General features: G+C 31.9%; 1 protein-coding gene and 1 pseudogene across 1 annotated transcript; both read left to right on the top strand.

Annotated features, from left to right (window-relative positions):
* Nucleotides 1–1,024: 1,024 nt before the first annotated feature.
* Nucleotides 1,025–4,898, top strand: LOC148607755 (chymotrypsin-like serine proteinase; annotated as a pseudogene).
* A 7,682-nt stretch (nucleotides 4,899–12,580) lies between these two features.
* On the top strand, nucleotides 12,581–14,083 carry LOC148607754 (uncharacterized). The gene is made up of 2 exons (XM_088543868.1): nucleotides 12,581–12,720; nucleotides 13,392–14,083. The coding sequence occupies exon 2, from the start codon at nucleotides 13,424–13,426 to the stop codon at nucleotides 13,916–13,918; it is 495 nt and encodes a 164-aa protein (XP_088399994.1). The 5' UTR covers nucleotides 12,581–12,720; nucleotides 13,392–13,423; the 3' UTR covers nucleotides 13,919–14,083.
* Nucleotides 14,084–17,386: the final 3,303 nt, after the last annotated feature.

Genomic DNA, 17,386 nt, shown 5'->3' with positions numbered 1-17,386 from the left:
GATTGAGCACATGAACCCTCTAGATAAGGAAATGTAGGTTTAGCGATGCGTCAGGAAAAAAATGTCAAAGTATTCAGTAGGTTCAATTGCGAGGTTTTATTATGCAAGGGTAGTTTTCCTTTGATATTGACCAGTGGAATGAAATGAAGTAATTGAATAAATTCTTTGCGACAAATCTCATCTAGAATATTGTCATCATGAAAACACCAAAACTATCAATCGTGAAGCTTGTTAACAGAAAATACTAAAAAGATCAATATTTACTGAGGCATGTATACTCTAGGGATTGCGACATATGAAAATATCTTGATTCAAGTGTCCTTTCGGGGAAGGGGGAATATATTTTACATTTACCTCAAATATCCTAAGTGTTGCTGCATTTTCTTTGATAACTAATTTTTGCTATCTTCATGATAGACAAAATGCATAAACACTTGGTAAAAATCATCAAGTATTTATTGAGCAGACGGGATTGATATCTTGCGCTTTTTCATTGTAATTCGCAAAGTGGTATTTAATTGAATTATTACTTTTATGCCCAAGAATGCCTTGATATCATTGGTTAATAAATTCACTAAAAGAGGTTAAAGCGTAGATTGCTTTCGGTTAAATTCCTTTCATACCAAAGTCGACTTCAAGCCTGTAAAATGACGGTGGAAATTAATTTAAATTAGTATCGCAGCCTCTACTAACATGTATAAGATGTCATATGATGACAAACGCATATTCATTATTCACAAACACACACACACACACCACTTTCAACAACATGATCAGACCTTACATTGTAAGTTATAGAGGTAAATATAGATGTTTATAAGATCTATATTTGCCATGCTTTCTTCAGTCTACATGCAGAAAAAGTGCATGACGCTTTCAATAACAATCCTTATATACATCAATAAATACCATACTGATTGCAGTAAATCAGTTTAAAACCAATATTCGCAAACATGAGGGTAGATATTTTCAATTTTTAATTAGTTTTCGTAGCCTCCAACAAATGTTATATGCAGGCTTGAAAATGGGGGCAGAAGAAAAAGAAACAGATATGGTGAAACACAACAAATGCTCCATCATATAATCGTTATAAAGAGTAATCAAGGGAACCAAGTTCATAACGGTAATCAAAAGAATATAATCCAGGGACAAAGACCAGACACGGAAAACAAACAAACACAACAAAGAACATAAAGTAACTAAAATCATACATACAAATTAACAAAAGCAAATGAGCAACTCGGACTCCACTAAAAACTGGGAGTAAAAATAAATACTTATAGAAGTCATCAAAAAGGTCTTAAACAAGTGTAACCAAGCCTTTATGTAAGCTCTGAAAGGCCCGGCGACACAAGTAATAAAGTCAATGGTAACAGAACGATGACACCCATTTAAATACGGTGAACTAATAAAAATCAAATAACGACAGGAAGACATATTAGGTCCGATGAACGGTAAGCATTATTAGTGCGTGTATGCCGACCAATAGTCGCTATACTTCTAAGAACAGGTATAATCAGAAACAGTTTTAACAATTCACCCGCAACTATGACTATACACATATTCATACTAGTACCAAAAGTTTGCGGCGATGAAAAATTCCTCAAATCAATCAACCAACGCTTATCGTCTATTCAATGCCTTAAGTGTGATTGGATCATTCAAAATCCTGTGAATCCTTTGAATTATTTATCATAATTCTTGCATAATTTACTTAAGAATTCATTGTTATACGACAATTATATTTATATTATATTATTATATCGAAACCTATTTAGTTTATTAATCTTGAATTAATGATATAATTTTTTTATGTATTTGCACGCTAGAATGCAGAAATCGGACACACATAGTTAAAAGAGTAATCAAGGGAACCAATGTTATAGCGGTAATCAAAAAAAAAATGTAATCCAGGAACAAAAAGTAACTAAAATCATATATACAAAGTAACAAAAGCAAATGAGCAACTCGGACTCCACTAAAAACTGGGAGCATGGGCCAGGTGCACAGGTAGGGTAAGCGTCCTCTTGCTTTTCTAGAAACACCCGCCGAGTTGCTCATAAAAAAGTCAAATCTGTGGTAGACGAAAGAGGAAAGGAAAACTATGATACGTTGAACAAATCAGTTTTCATGGCGCAAATGGATACACCGTAACCATCCACGAGTTCATGATTCATGATGACGACCATAAAACGTATGTAGGGGTGACTTCGATCTTGTAGCAACATAAAAAACAAATTCCAAATATCCTACTTAGAAACTCACAAAATATATGATAAGTTTTACATTTAACTCATTACAAGTAAAAAACTTTTCAAGGATTTTCAATTGTTTAAGCATACATCGAACATTTAAAAACTCCACTGGCGAAAAAAAAACAAGTAAATATATAAAAATATAATGCGAGACTTGAAACATCATGTAGTGGTTAACATTCATATTATAACTTTTTTCCACTTGCCATATGCATTCAGATTGAGACATACAGTATTCCGTTATAGCTGTCATGTCGTGACACCTTTACATGAATTTTGTTATGAAAATGTAAAGTTCTGTACGTTGTAAGTTTGTTGTCGCCTTGGAAAATTGTCAATTTGACCTAACACCCTCTGTTTTCGAACCAGCTACAATACGTGATATCTAAAACATATCTGGTCACAATCATTGCTTTCGTTTGACAGGCAGTGTTTGTTTAGAGTAAATAATAAAAATGTTTTGTATTTGTTTTGTTTTTTGTATTTGTTTTTTTTTGTTATTTTGTTTTTTGTTTTGTTTTGTTTTGTTTTTGGTTTTGATTTGTTTTTGTTTTTGGTTTTGGTTTTGATTTGTTTTTGTTGTTTTTTGTTGTTTTGTTTTGTTTTTTTGTTTTTTGTTTTGTGTTTTGTTTTGTTTTGCTTTCTTTTTTGTTTTTTGGTTTTGTTTTTTTTGGTTTTTTTGGGGGGCGGTCTTTTTTTAAATAATGTTTAAAAAATCAAATGTATTTGTGTATTTCTAATGCGAAAAAGATAACATGTCTTTGTAGTCAGTATAACAATTTAACAGATAATTAAAGTTAATTGAAGTTAATTTTACATTTTAGCCGACTTCATATTCAGTTTTTTTAACCCTTTTATGCTTTCTGACTTTACTGAGTTAAATAACCTTTTCTGTAGTAATGTTATTTTTTCATAAAGAGAACTCTTTTGGCACAATCTCTAGTTAAGTTTAAGTGATTTAAGTCAAAAGTTTGGAATAATAGACTATATTGATTGAAAAGTGACTATCGTGTAATGTAGACTATAATGATTTCACCATATGATCATTCATTGCATATAATAGCATCAAAATTACAGCTCCAACGCCGCAGGTTTTCCCAATGATGTCGCTTGTCTGGAACTGAGTTCACCATTGTTCTTCAACTCAAATATAAACAAAATTCCTGTTCCTGTACCAAATTCATTTGATAATAATGACTGCTATTTGTCTGGATTGGGAAGATTGAGTGGTAGTAAGTAGCATACCTATCCACCTCTTCTGATCCTAACTGCTAGTAATAAAGTAAACTTTAGGAAATAATTTATCCTTCCTTTGAATAAATGGCATTTACGTAACGAAATATCTAAAGAAGTGAACTGAACAATTGGCAAAGATATTTCAACTTTCTCTCGTTTCATATTTTGATATGTATTTCATAGAAATTGAAATGAAAAGAAGTCACGTTTACAGTTAATAGTCATTTTTATGTAAAGTAAAAGTAAAATTATTTATTATATATATTTATTATATTTGTTATAATTATTTCAGTTTCCCTTTCAATTCTCCTTCGGTATGCATTAATACCTTCCTATTTCCCGTTTTAATCATAAAGAGGATGAGTCAGAAAATATTAACATTTCTGTGATAAATACAACTGCACTTCTGTCACTTTTTCTCCAGGTGGTTCTTCACCAGATATCCTTTCAGGATGTTCGAATGACAGTCATTTCAAACCCAGAATGCTCCACCAGGTGGTGATCTGTTAGCGAAGCAAACATATATACAGCAGTCACTTATGATCACAGATGTATATTTGAATCAGGAAAATTTTCCTGCAGCGTATGTTTGAATGTTTCCACGAAGCGGTAGACGTTTTTCATCTCTTATAACCTATGCAGACAAGCCTTTCGAAATTCTTTGTCATTATCAATATCTACGGTCTTTTGACGAACTGACAAAATTAATACTGTGCCTTCTTTTTCCCTATATTACAAGCTTCTAGCATTTTTGTATACGTCTGTTGAAGCGTCTTACGTAATTTTTGAACGTCATATGCGGTTCCGAATTTGTAAATGTATATTTAAATGCTCAAAGTGTAAATAAACCGACCAATATGTTGTAAATATATTTCTCTTTGTGAGATTAACTGCGTTTCGTAGAGAGGGTCATAATAGAAAATTATTATCGATACAAAATGCGAACTAATGATTTTCGGTAAAAGAGAGACAAACCTGATGTATGTCAGTGATCAAACAATATATGTGTATGGTAATAGTCGTAGATACGTTGTGTTACGTTAAGAAATGGTTATTCTATATTATGTTATTTACAAATACAAAACTGTGGAAATAAGAAATAACTGTTCAAATCCACATTTTCATCTAAATGTCGGAATATTAACCATGAAGACAAGTTCTATAAAATATATTTATCATTGATGTTTTAATATATTGAATAAATTACCAATATATATAATTTTCTCATGACAGGGTGACTCTGGAGGACCAATGACCTCCTACCCGTTTGGAACCCCTTATCTCGCTGGTGCCACATCCTGGGGAATAAGCACATGTTCCGGTTTCTATCCAAATGTCTACGCCAGACTGACATCATTTAGGACCTGGATGTCAGCATATATGTTGTATACATTTGTGAGATTTTAACAATAATATATTCCATTTAAATACCTATTTATTTTTTTAAATACACTGTCATAATGATAGATTTCTCAAAAAGATATGTGTATTTTTTGAAGGTGCGTTGACAAACATGAGTGACAATATACAGAGTGTCATACATATGAACTCTAATCAAAACATTGACAATGACGCACTACAGGAAGTTAGCCATAAAGATATGTAACTACCAGACCAATAAAAACATTATAAAAATTAAAAACTTTGCACAATGTCTTGATAGCATTTAAAACAGTTTCAACAGTTTAATATAATTCTCCATCCGCTTTTTCGAAATTTTTATATTATTCCTGCCCTAACCCTCTGTCTATTAGTCTGTCAAAGACTCCTTTCTTACATTTTTCCGTGCAAAATGTATTTAACAACCACTTAGTATTTTTATTGAAACTTTATACAAGTATGTCATATCAATGAATTTAATTTCTGTCTAAAGCAACAACAAAGTCCTGATTAAAAACTTTTTTTTTTATTTTCAACCAACGGTTATTTTTGTGGAATACCCTTTACTGTAGTTAGTATTATTACTTTTCTTTGTTGAGGATAATGTTGTAATTGAAATTTATGTCTTGCTGAGTGTTGACTAATCATGTTGTTTTGCCGTGAATTGCAAACACCCATTTCCGTTTCTTTATTTATTGAAATTACCTTCGAACGTAAATTGTGATAAAAGAGAGATAAAACTGCTGTATTTCACTGATCAAATAAAATAGTTTATGTCAAGAGTTTACACTTATTGACTGGGTATGAAGACCTGAGGAATAGTAAGTTTATTTTCCCCCAAGATACCCGGAGGGAAACTAAACTTACTTTTCCCCAAATATATAGTGAGTGTTTTACCGAAAAAGACAAATATGTGCTGGAAGAGACAACGTACTAGATCTACGGAAGAGTAATCAAGGGAACCAAGATTATAGCGGTAATCAGTAACTCCATATGCCTATTATAGTAATCACATACACAGTCATATCTTTTTTACCTCAAGGAGACACCTTGAATAAATTAAATATGAATACTGAATGGGGTGTTAAAAACCGAAAATTCCGCGAAATAAAATTACACTTGTGGTTAAATGATTTTGGTTAGAGCAGTCGTTAGAAATCTATTGACCGGACAATGGTCTTTTGACGCGCAACTCATCAGAATAGTTAAACTATTCACATAAATTTTGTAAAGAAAAAGTACGTTGAGGTATAATAATGTTAGATACGTTCTTTACGTGTCAATGTATATAGAATGTCTTGATTACTCCAATTAAATTGCGATGTAATGTACAATACTCAACTGTGTCAACTTGTTTTATGTACATGTATGTGTGTTTATGCGTGTATGCCATCTCCTATTTTGTATTTGCCATTACGTTCTTTACTTTTATATCTATTGTAGTCATTAGTGATACTTTTGACTGAAAACATCAAAATACTTTCCATGAATGTTATGGGTTTATTCAAACAAGAAAAAAGAGGATTGATGTCTTTCGTTGAGGTAGGGGTAAAAATTAAGATTTTAATTTGTTTCCAAAAGACACACAGTACAAAGAATATTGAAAAGGTTGGGAGGATGAATGGGGATTCAAAATTAATTCAGTCATTATAATAGTCAAAGTGCTGGTGTATATAATTTGTTAAAAAAAGGGTATTGGTGTAGACATCCATTAACATTAGTTTACTTTGGTGGTAGATATATTAGATCTAACTTTAAAAAGCCAAATGTTGACAATAGTGTCACTTTATCGTTACAACAATGCTTAACATGAAATGATCAGTAATATTTTTTTTTTCAAAAAATTCTACATGTATTATTAAAATATTCATCTATTATATTATGTGGTAATTAGAATTTTGTACAAGAGAAATATTTAGACACACACAAATATTTTACATGATCGGCATAATTTGAGTAGAAAAGTTGTTCTAGATATTATGGAAACATTTAATTTAGTAGATCCATAGAGGATTTATAATCTTGAGAAAATTTACATGGCGACAACATTCTCCTGTTAAACAAAGTCGAATATATATTGTGTGTGTGTGTGTGTGTGTGTGTGTGTGTGTGTGTGTGTGTGTGTGTGTGTGTGAGAAGATTTATTTTTATTATCACTCAAGAAAAGTGCTCCAATATCTGCTATTGTTTAGAAAAGATAATTTTTTTTATCAAAAACTGTGTCTAAAATTATTGAAGATACAGGATTCTAATGTTACTGATATTTTGAATGAGCAAAGAATTTTTTTATGTAAAATTAAACTTTACAAGATATTTACTATATACCAACTCTGCAGAACAATCCATTTTTTCCATCATAATGTTCACCTCTCAGATCATGTGAAAGAATCCTTTGAGGGTAATCTTACTTATACTGAATGTGGGGAATCTCTTAAAAAAGATGGGAAGAGTCCTGGAACAGATGGATTAACTTGTGAATTCTATTAATTCCTTTGGAGAGATATATGTCATTTTTTATAGATCTCTGTGTTTTGGTTATTTTGAATTTTTGTGACTCTTAACAGTATTCTGTATCACTGTTATTGAAAATTAAAAGGTGTTGAAAATCTGATTGATCTGATTGATCCGAACAGTAAATCATTATATACATTTGATAAGATTAGCCATATTAATAAAACCAAATATTTCCTCAAGTATTTCTTCTTTTAAGTATCCCCAGGGCAGTTAGTCTTAAAGAGGGACTGGGGGATATGTCATCAGATGAAATAGCTAAGGTTAAAGTACATAACAATTAATTACTAATACATTTTTAGATAAGATGTAATGTGCAAAGAGTATTAGATATCTGTATGTATGACTTGGTAAAAACTAATTTTGTTTTGCTTGTTTACAAAATAGAAGTATGGCAACAGTGTACTGACATAAAGAATTTTGAATGGAAGAGTAATTCTTTACTTTTGCAGAAATGTTGTAGAATTACATATTTAAAATATTTTTAATATAAGATTCAACATAAAATTATACCTACCAACACTTTCTTTTTGAAAATTGGTTGTGTAAAATCTAGCAAAATGTTGATTTTGTAAATCATGTGATGAGACCCATGAACATTTATTTTATGAACGTACATATACTAAAAAATTATACAATGAACTGCTTGATATCTTAACACTTATGTGGTCTAGTATATGTCGGTGAAACACAAGAACGTTTAAACAAACGAATGTGCGGTCATCGTTCAGGAATTACTACTACCAAATTCCCAACATTTTAATCAACAGGATCATTCAATCATCTTTACGAAAGTGCGTATTCTTAAAAAAAAAATCCAACGAGCAGTCCTGTCCTAAGTAAAAGGTATACTGGATACGCAAACTAGGTTTTGCAATACCTTACGGGTGCAATGACAACATTAATAGTATAGGAAACCTTTCAAGCCAATATAGTAATAACATAAATGTGATGAATTTATTTGACAAAAATCCAAGACGGATAAGGAGTCATAGTCATTGCCACTATACATCACCTAAGGTGTACTATGTCTCCATAAATGGTCTCCATCACATTCGAAGTTAACTCTATTCTACACCTATCACTCTACCTCTCCTTTACTCTTTGATCTATTCCTTCACTCTGGAGCATGGACCAGGTGTATCGTTAGGGTAAGCGTCCTCTGCTTTTCTAGAAACACTCGCAAGTTGCTCATAAAAAGTCAAGTGCGGGCTAAACGAAAGAGGAAAAGAAAACTATGACACGTTGAACAAATCAGTTTTCATGGCGCAGATGGATACACCAGAACAATGCAAGAGTTCATGATGACGACCGTAAAACTTCTGTAGTGACGACTTCAATCTTGTAGCAACATAACCCTGTTCCGGAAGCCTATTTGTTAGAATTCTAGCGCGATACAAAAGTCTGCGTAGTCACGGCAATCTCTGGCATAACGTGTGAGTTGTGATATGAACACTCCATACGCAGGTGCTGAATGGATGTTGCCACAGATGAAAGGAAAGTTGACAATTCTGAATGAAGTCATCACGTTTGTCGTAAAGTTTTGTCTATAATTTATCTTGACGGTCGATTTCTAAGTATAGGTCAATACAAAAAATGTCATGGTCGTCATCATGAACTCGTGGATCGTTATTTTTTTTTTTTTTTCTTTTCTTTTCTTTCTTTTTTTTTTATGTGTGTGTGTGTGTGTGTGTGTGTGTGTGTGTGTGTGTGTGTGTGTGTGACGTCTTTTCTCCATATCTTCTGTTTTTATTTTAAAATTTATATGTAATTTTTTTATTGGGTTCGCTAAATTGTGCATGTAGATCGTCTCTTGTTTCATATGCACATGTTAAGACCATTGTTGGGATTTGAATCATCCCATTGCTGAGGCTTCGGTTTTTTTTCGATATGATGTATTCTTAACATAGAGTTGTCAAACTATCTAAAGCATAAAATAATGTCTGCGTTAATGGTTTTCATGGTAACGAACCTTAAAACAGCAAAATACGACATATTGGTAGTTAAGATAAACGGAAATACAAAATGTTGGCTTATAAGTAAGGGGTTTATAAAAATAAAAATAAAAATGTTTGCTTTTTTCGATGACTTATTTTTATATTTATGAGAAGAAATTTAAAAGTTTGAGGTTTCCACGGTTTTGATCCATACAAAAGAAACCTCTTAGTGTGTTTGGTTAACAGTATTTCAAATAAATTTATTATCAAATGGATGTATTGTTTGGGTTGAAATTGAAATGTTAAAAAACGTTGTCATTTTCATTTTTATACGGAATCAAACTAGTGCTCATTGCATATTTATTATAGATTTCAATTTAACACATTTTGATTCTCTTGTAATTTTGTACTGAACCACATGTTTGAACAGCTTAAATTTCAAGAATCGCGGATTTAAACGTTCATATTAACTATCAGATTGCAGTGGCAATCTTTAACACAAGTAACCGAAAGCAAATAAATACAAAGGCCATTACGTGCATTCTGCAATCTGTCATATATCCCGACTCGATCGATCGCCAAGATGACAAAAAAAGGAAAAAACTAAAACTCCTAATTACAATTAGTATTGTAAGTGTAACGTTTTGTGTTTTCTTATATTGCCTTTTATGTTTTGTGCGCCGTTACATTCTGCCCACCTTTTCGTATAGAGGTTTTCTTACCACAATTGAAACGTTATGTCTAAATCACACGTACTGACTTTATTTCTTGACATTACAAACATTTTTTTCTAATATTGTCCCTTTTATATTTGCATTCGCAATTAATTACAGTGAAACAAAGATGCGAGGAAAATGTATATGGGACTACTACCACAATAATTGAAAAAAATGAATAATTTTCTATTCATTCCTTCAACGACCAATACTGCACAGTAATCTCGTATTGACACCTTTCGAAAGTGACAATGTATTACTTAACCAACAAGCAGGTGCCATAGTGAAAAAGCAACAAATACAACACCCATACATGTCAAAACCGGTGTTACCTCATATATTTGTCAGCATGTATGTATCTTCAATATCTATAAAGCACTAAGCAAGTACATAATTTGCTCAAAATAGTAGGGGCATATTTTCAATATGTATATAAACTGAACAAAATTTAACTATTATTGATATTGTAATATGCATGAGGTCTCCTTGTTACTGTAAATGTGACGATTATCATCTTAAATTTTTGGATGAATCAACTTCATTCAACATGCTTTAAGCACATGTAAAAAAAAAACACCATTTGTGATGTAACTACATGTTTTAGGTTCCGTGATAAGAAGAGTCATAATTGCATGTGAAAAAAAATTACCTTTGAAGAGTATTGACAAATTTGATTTCCAAACGTCAAATATTGATCATTATGGTATATTTTTAACCAAGCAGCATGGCACCGTCTTCAATGTTTATGAATGACGTCATTTACGTTTACTTTCACTTGCGGGTTTTTGGGGATGGCACTTCATAAGTTTTCAAGCTATATATATCCTGCTGAATAGAACACGCATTTATTGTAATAAATTAATCGTTTATTTTAATTGGTTTGTTCTACATCCATATGCCTACAGTATACACAGAAACGGACCACTCACCATACCTGTTACAATATTATACTTTACACAACGTAAGTTCCCTTGAGAAAATAAAGTAAAGAAAATATGGCTACGTTCAGAATGTTTACAATGTAGGATAACATTCGTCAAAATTTTCCATAATATAACAATAAGCTTGTTTGAAGAACTTTATTTGAAAAGCAATTACCCATTACGTGTGATATGGAAGAAAATGTAAAATTGCAAAAATTCCTTTTTATGAAAATGTTATTAGTATCACCTTGAAACTGAGAAATAAGCGCCTGAAATTTACAGATATATTGATATTAAGTTTCTTCAAAATTGATTTTCTATTATTTCACAGTACCCTAAAATGGTATGTCTTTAATGCATCGTCCTGTTATACTTATTTTTGGACTTGAAGCATAAACAAAACTGCCAAAGAGGCTTTGGGTAAATCTTGTTCACTCTGTAAATAAGAGAGAAGAGAATCCTATATATAGTTTATTGCAAACCAGAAGTGATTGATAAAATAACAATATATAGAACAATAAACGTTCCAAAATAACTAAATATAACATAAAGTTAAACGGATTTGATTTACTATTATTTGATCCCTTGATCTAATAACTAAAATATTTTCATTCATTAATTCAGATATTTGTAAAACTACTTATAACCCAAAGATGTGCTAAGCAGAAAGGGCTAAATTGTTTTCCTGATAATATGAATTTACTGAATAAAATCTAAATTTGCTTTGCTGTGATCGTAATTCGTAATAATTTGAATTTATTAAAAAGGAATTCAAAATCTATTTGAATTAAAGTCCATTATATACCTGTAAATGAGAGAGAAGAGAATCTGATATATACTTTTTATTGCAAGCCAGAAGTAAACTGGCTGCAACACCCTTTTATATACCGAATTATCTCCGTCTCTGCATCCCGTTTATAATCTACTAATTGATAATCTTATTCCTTAATCGACGTCTTCATGAATCTTTTCGAGTTGCTTAACGGATCTAGATATTTTTAAATGTATTATTCTGTTTCTTTCTTGTTAATTTGTAAACATCCTTTTGACTGCTTTTCAATTCCAATCCTTAGAAGATATAATCTTTAAGTGAACTTTGATTTATACAATTGATTTCATAAAATAAACAAAATGTTTAACATGTAATATTCCAAAACATGAAATTTGCAAAAATATATCATCACAGTCACTTGGTACTCTTTGTGCAACAGTTCAGTCAGTTATACAGTTTAAAACACCTTTAATACTTCTTCAAATGACAAATACGTTATTTTGAAAATAAATGTATTGTTCCCTATCATTGTCAGTTTTTCTTTTTGTTTGTTTGTTTGGTTTTTTTTTTTTGCTTTTTTTTGTTTTTGGGTTTTTTTTATTTTTTTTATTTTAGCCACAAGGTTCGGAAGGTTCTTAAGGTGGATTGTTGATTCACTACAATAAATTTCTTGCAGTGAATTTAATGTTATATTAATTGTCGTGACAATCATATATAATGATTATTTTGCTAGTAATTATTGCACTACTAGTATCAAAAATAGATTTTTTTTCGAAAATATATGGTCGATTTATTCCCTTGTTTACTGCGCATATAGATCGTCAGACCGTAAACTAGGTCATATTTACTATATATTTTCAAGTTCAACAGAAAAACGGAAGTTTATATCTGGTCAGAGCGGGTCTTTTTTATTTTTTGGCTTGGCTTAATTATTACCAACTGTTCAGTTGCTTCTTGACCTGCAAAGGCAAACGCATTGTATAATCAAAGGTAAGTAATCTTTTTAGCGTGGACGTTATTTTTAGAACAGTTAAATATTGACATGTGTACTGTAAGCTGTGTGGTCACGTACGCTATAAATATATAAATAATAAAATCAAACTAATCGATCAATAAATGAATCCTTTAAAATGAAAACACTCATTTTCTGAATGCATTTAATTAATTGTGAAATGCATGGGTTAAACGAAGTCACTCCTTTGTTTTATTTCTTGTTCTATATTTTAACACCGTCAGAATGTTTAATTTACGGGTCATTTTGAATATACGGCAAGTGCATTTGATTATCTTTGTATGCACAGTGGCGGATTCAAGGGGAGATAGCAGGTTATTGACACTCCTTCTTATTGAAAAATCTGTCATTTTCTTGTGTTAAATTGACATAAAATGGCAAATAATGTCTCAGCAACCCCCCTTTTTTTCTGAGTAACCCCAGCTGGCATCCCTCCTTTCCAAACTGTCTACACCCGACCTTGATGCACCGTTTACATTAAATAGCAAGTTTGATCATTTTAATGTGAAAATAATTTCGGTTGATTGGCATTTTTTTAATTTAAGTTCTTGAAAATGCCGCGGAAATTTGCTGGTTGTGGGTTGCTTGACTTACTAGTGCTTTACCAGCACCGTCTCTATTATTGTTTTTTGTTTTGTTCCTATTCCAGAGTCAGCCTCATATTTGTCTAACGCCAAAAAGATGAGTTCGGAGTGGGCAAAGAACATGGCAGGGATGACATTGACTGATGAACAGATGGAAAAAATCCCCAATCCTAAACTAGAATTATATATCCATGTCACAACAAAAACTGTTCAAGCGTTTGGATTACTAGGAACAATACTCGTAGGACCAATAAGTGCATGCGTAAAGAAAGAAACCAGAAACTGGCCAGGAGTAAAGAATAAGATGACCCGAATGGGACGAGGTGGTCTTGTTCTCGGTTTAGTTACGGGCCCACTAATGACCTACATGAAAATTAAGAACGAGACAGATCCATATAAAATATGGGACAGATGTTACCGCTTAAGGCATAATAGAGGACAGGTGAGAGTGGATCAAGACTCCGTGCTTGGAGCCATAGGTGGCGCTGGAATAGGCGCTGCTACCGGAAGTGGTGCTATGTTTGGTGGTTTGGCTGGAATGAGTACTGGGATTTTATTTGCGGCGTTTTACAATAATGTTATTAATAAGTAATGTCGGAATGTCAATTAACTTACGCAAATTAGAGTGCTTATTGGTGGTAATTTCAATACTTCAGATCTACCTCTTTACAGTTTTTTTTTTTTTTTTTTTTAGTTTTTGTATGTTAAAGCAGTTTGGGAATTTTAAATTTAGTAGATTTTTCTCTCAAAATATGTCGCTTGCTTGTTTTGTTTTGTTTTAATGTACTTTTCCATAGACAATATTAGAAAAACATACGCATGTAGGTATACCACCTCTATACACTGCCAGTCAACAATTTTTGTCAATGAATATGGAGTTCAGACTGCGTATTGTGTTTGATATTTTTATTTATACAAGGTGAGTTATTATATCCACCTATTATTCTATACAAGTGACGCAAAGGTCTCAAATTCCGGTGAATTTAGAATGTAGTATTCGTGTATGTGGTTCTGTATAGATAGTGTTTAGTGTGCTCCCATTGTAATCGGATATGATTTTTATAAAAACTATAGAACTGAAAAAGTAGTGGTTTTGTTGTGTAAATTCGATAAAACATGTTCAGTATGATCGAAGTAATCAGGAAGCGTGTCAGTTTATATCAAATGAGAAAAAAACGTTTCAGTGTGAACATTTTACGGTTATTGTGGAATAAAAATTTGATGTAAACAATACAGATGTATTTAAGCCAATTAATTGAATTGTGCTAGTACAACTATAACTGCGTTTGTTATGAAAACAATTCTATATATAGTTTTCCATTATCGTAGACACAAATTGTGAACATTTGAAAGGGTGTTCATGGGAACAAAGATTCTAGCGGTAATCAAAAGAATGTAATCCAGGGACAAAGACCAGACGTACTGCTTACTCAAATAGATATTATGACATATTTTTTATAGATTGGATGACTGCATACACTTCATATTCTTTCTTATACACGTGCTTCAGAAGTAATTGAAAACTTAGAAAGGTGTTGTTCGGACTACTCAGTTGTGTTGTTGTGTTTCGTTTGTTCAACAAAATGCTTCGCAGAGAACAGCTTGAAACGACCGTGGAGGTCCAACCATGAACAGTTGGGTAAAGTATAATTCAATCACCATGTCTTGATATACCTCTTAATTTGGATATCATATTATAGTTCGTGATCAAAACATTTTTTTTAAATTTTTATCTTACTAGTTCACTAAATCAGAACTTTGAAATGTGTAATTTTTAAGAGCATGCGTAGTTCCATGTTCGCATGATACAACCAAATGCATGAGAAGTATGTTCACTTGGGGCTAGTCTGGACACAATATATTAGTTCTGACAAACTTAAATATAGGGACTCACAGTTCATTATGAACACGATATTGCACAATACTTTGACATTCAATTCAAGTTAAAATTTCAGTGTTCTTTTATGAATGATTTTGTACCTCGTAATCTCTAAAACGGTTAATGATGGAGTAAAAGTAAATTTCTGTGTTACTTCAGTCCTTGTAAAGAAAAAAAATACCAGCCAAAAATATCTGATGATTTTTTTTTTTAAACTGGTCTTTCAAATAACCTCTTTGATCCCTTGTGCATGAGAAATATTCCGATACTAATTGATAATTGCAGGTAGAGATTTCCATGAGGGGTCGAATTATAAATAAATAAATAACATGCTTCAGACGTGCCTGATACGACCGTAGAGGTCAAAGTCTGAACAGTGTGGACAAGTATGAACGATCCATTAAAACTTGACCCAGCTTTAAAATTTGATTGCAATTAGAAATTTCACACAGGATAAGAATTCGATCAGAACCAAAGTGGTCTCATTTAGGTCCGTAATTCCTAAATGGTTCGAGACACAACCGCCAAATTAATGCTGACCTTCATTTTGGGGTATGGTACTTTGTGGTACAATTGAAAAATTTGCACACAATCTGTTGAGTGGTATCCGATGAGTACACAGTGGTTGCATGTACGAAATCTACTAAGTCCCATAACAGTACCACAAACCTTGAACAAAATTCGTAGAGCGTTTTCAGAAGTTGCGTCCACAATGTGTTCCAAATATTTTTTTTTCAAATAGTCAACCAATTAAAAGATCTATTCTATACTTGTGTAGAGATCAAATAATTAAGATATGTACAAATGTACCAGCAGTTTGATTATATTTTATTTTCGAAACAAAATTCTGAGTGCCTTCATATATATCTATGATGAATAAAAAAATAGCATTCAATTGTTTCATGCTTGTTGGCATACCAAAAGCCGAACTCGATACTTTCCAATGTAGTTTTCTTTCTGAATTTACTGTCTGCCTAACCCATTCACTGCCAGAAATTTCAAAATTCTAGAACGACGTTAGGTTTGTGACGTCGCCTATTTGACTATGTACAACGCCGTTCGCCAGAATATTAAGTAGCACTCCAGCTAAGGATCATGCAAAATGTGATTCATGGGTAAAAAAACTACATATTTTAATTTTTGATATTTTGTTTTAAATGTCATAGTAAACAGAAATTAACATTTGGTTTCTCATATAGCCCGTGCTCTTAGGAGATAAAAATTATATAGAATACACTGTATATTTCAAAATGAAGGGAGATAACTCTGTAAATGACGCTCAAATACAATAGAATCTACTGTATTTTCAATGTTGATTATCGCCTAAGCGCAGGCACATTTGAATGAATAATTACACATTTCACAATATAGACCCATAAAACAACTTAATTACAAAAATAAAAATATGTAGCCTTTTTTGGGGTGTATCACATTTTTCAGATTTTGCATGAATGTTACATAGACAGCTACTTAATATTTGAGGTCAAATAATAACAAAAGACGAATGTCTTGTTTACATGCATGTTGACTACGTGTATGAAATACGTCGACAATTAAAGTTTTACTATTACTTTATAATTAGAAAGACCACGTTCATAAACCCAAAGCAACGACCAAGGACTTTTTGTTACTTTTTTTCTGACTCAGTTCTCTGTCTTTGATAACGCTAAATTGCAGTTCTAAAAGTAATTTCTAGTTTAGTGGACGAATCCGACAACGACACATAATAGGTAAACAGGTCATTGTTTCCACAAATACTTGTTTTCTCTGTTTACCTGAATGATCGGATGAATACTTTGATGCAGATATGCAATTTAAGTATTATATTTCGGATTCGTGATGTGTTTTGAAACATTTACCGCAACTTCTTCCGTAATATTTATTATATAGATAGCAGTGATTTACTTATTGTTCCGAGTGTATTTTTTTCGATAATTCACACTGTGTATTAAATTCGGTAATTTCACTCTCGCACTTTCTCCCGCCAAAACGTCAAACCACGAATATCAATCCGCCGTTCACAAAATTTTAAATGTGTTGAAAATAACAATGAATAATGGATGAAATCTACATAATAAACAGGATAATTAATTGGTTATCGTGAACAACCAAAATATGATCACTCGTGCCAAGAAGATTTAACTTGTGATCATATTACGGTTATCCACTCTTTCCAATTAA

This window comes from Perna viridis, chromosome 9, assembly GCF_037379345.1.
Source record: "Perna viridis isolate PV_CMFRI_1.1 ecotype Kerala chromosome 9, ASM3737934v1, whole genome shotgun sequence".
Classification (NCBI taxonomy): Eukaryota; Metazoa; Mollusca; class Bivalvia; order Mytilida; family Mytilidae; genus Perna; species Perna viridis.
Note: the sequence above shows the minus strand (reverse complement) of the source record. Positions and strands in the feature narration are given on the sequence as shown.

Coding starts and splice junctions, on each gene's coding strand:
- LOC148607754 (XM_088543868.1), top strand. CDS start 13,424: ATGAGTTCGGAGTGGGCAAAGAACATGGCAGGGATGACATTGACTGAT.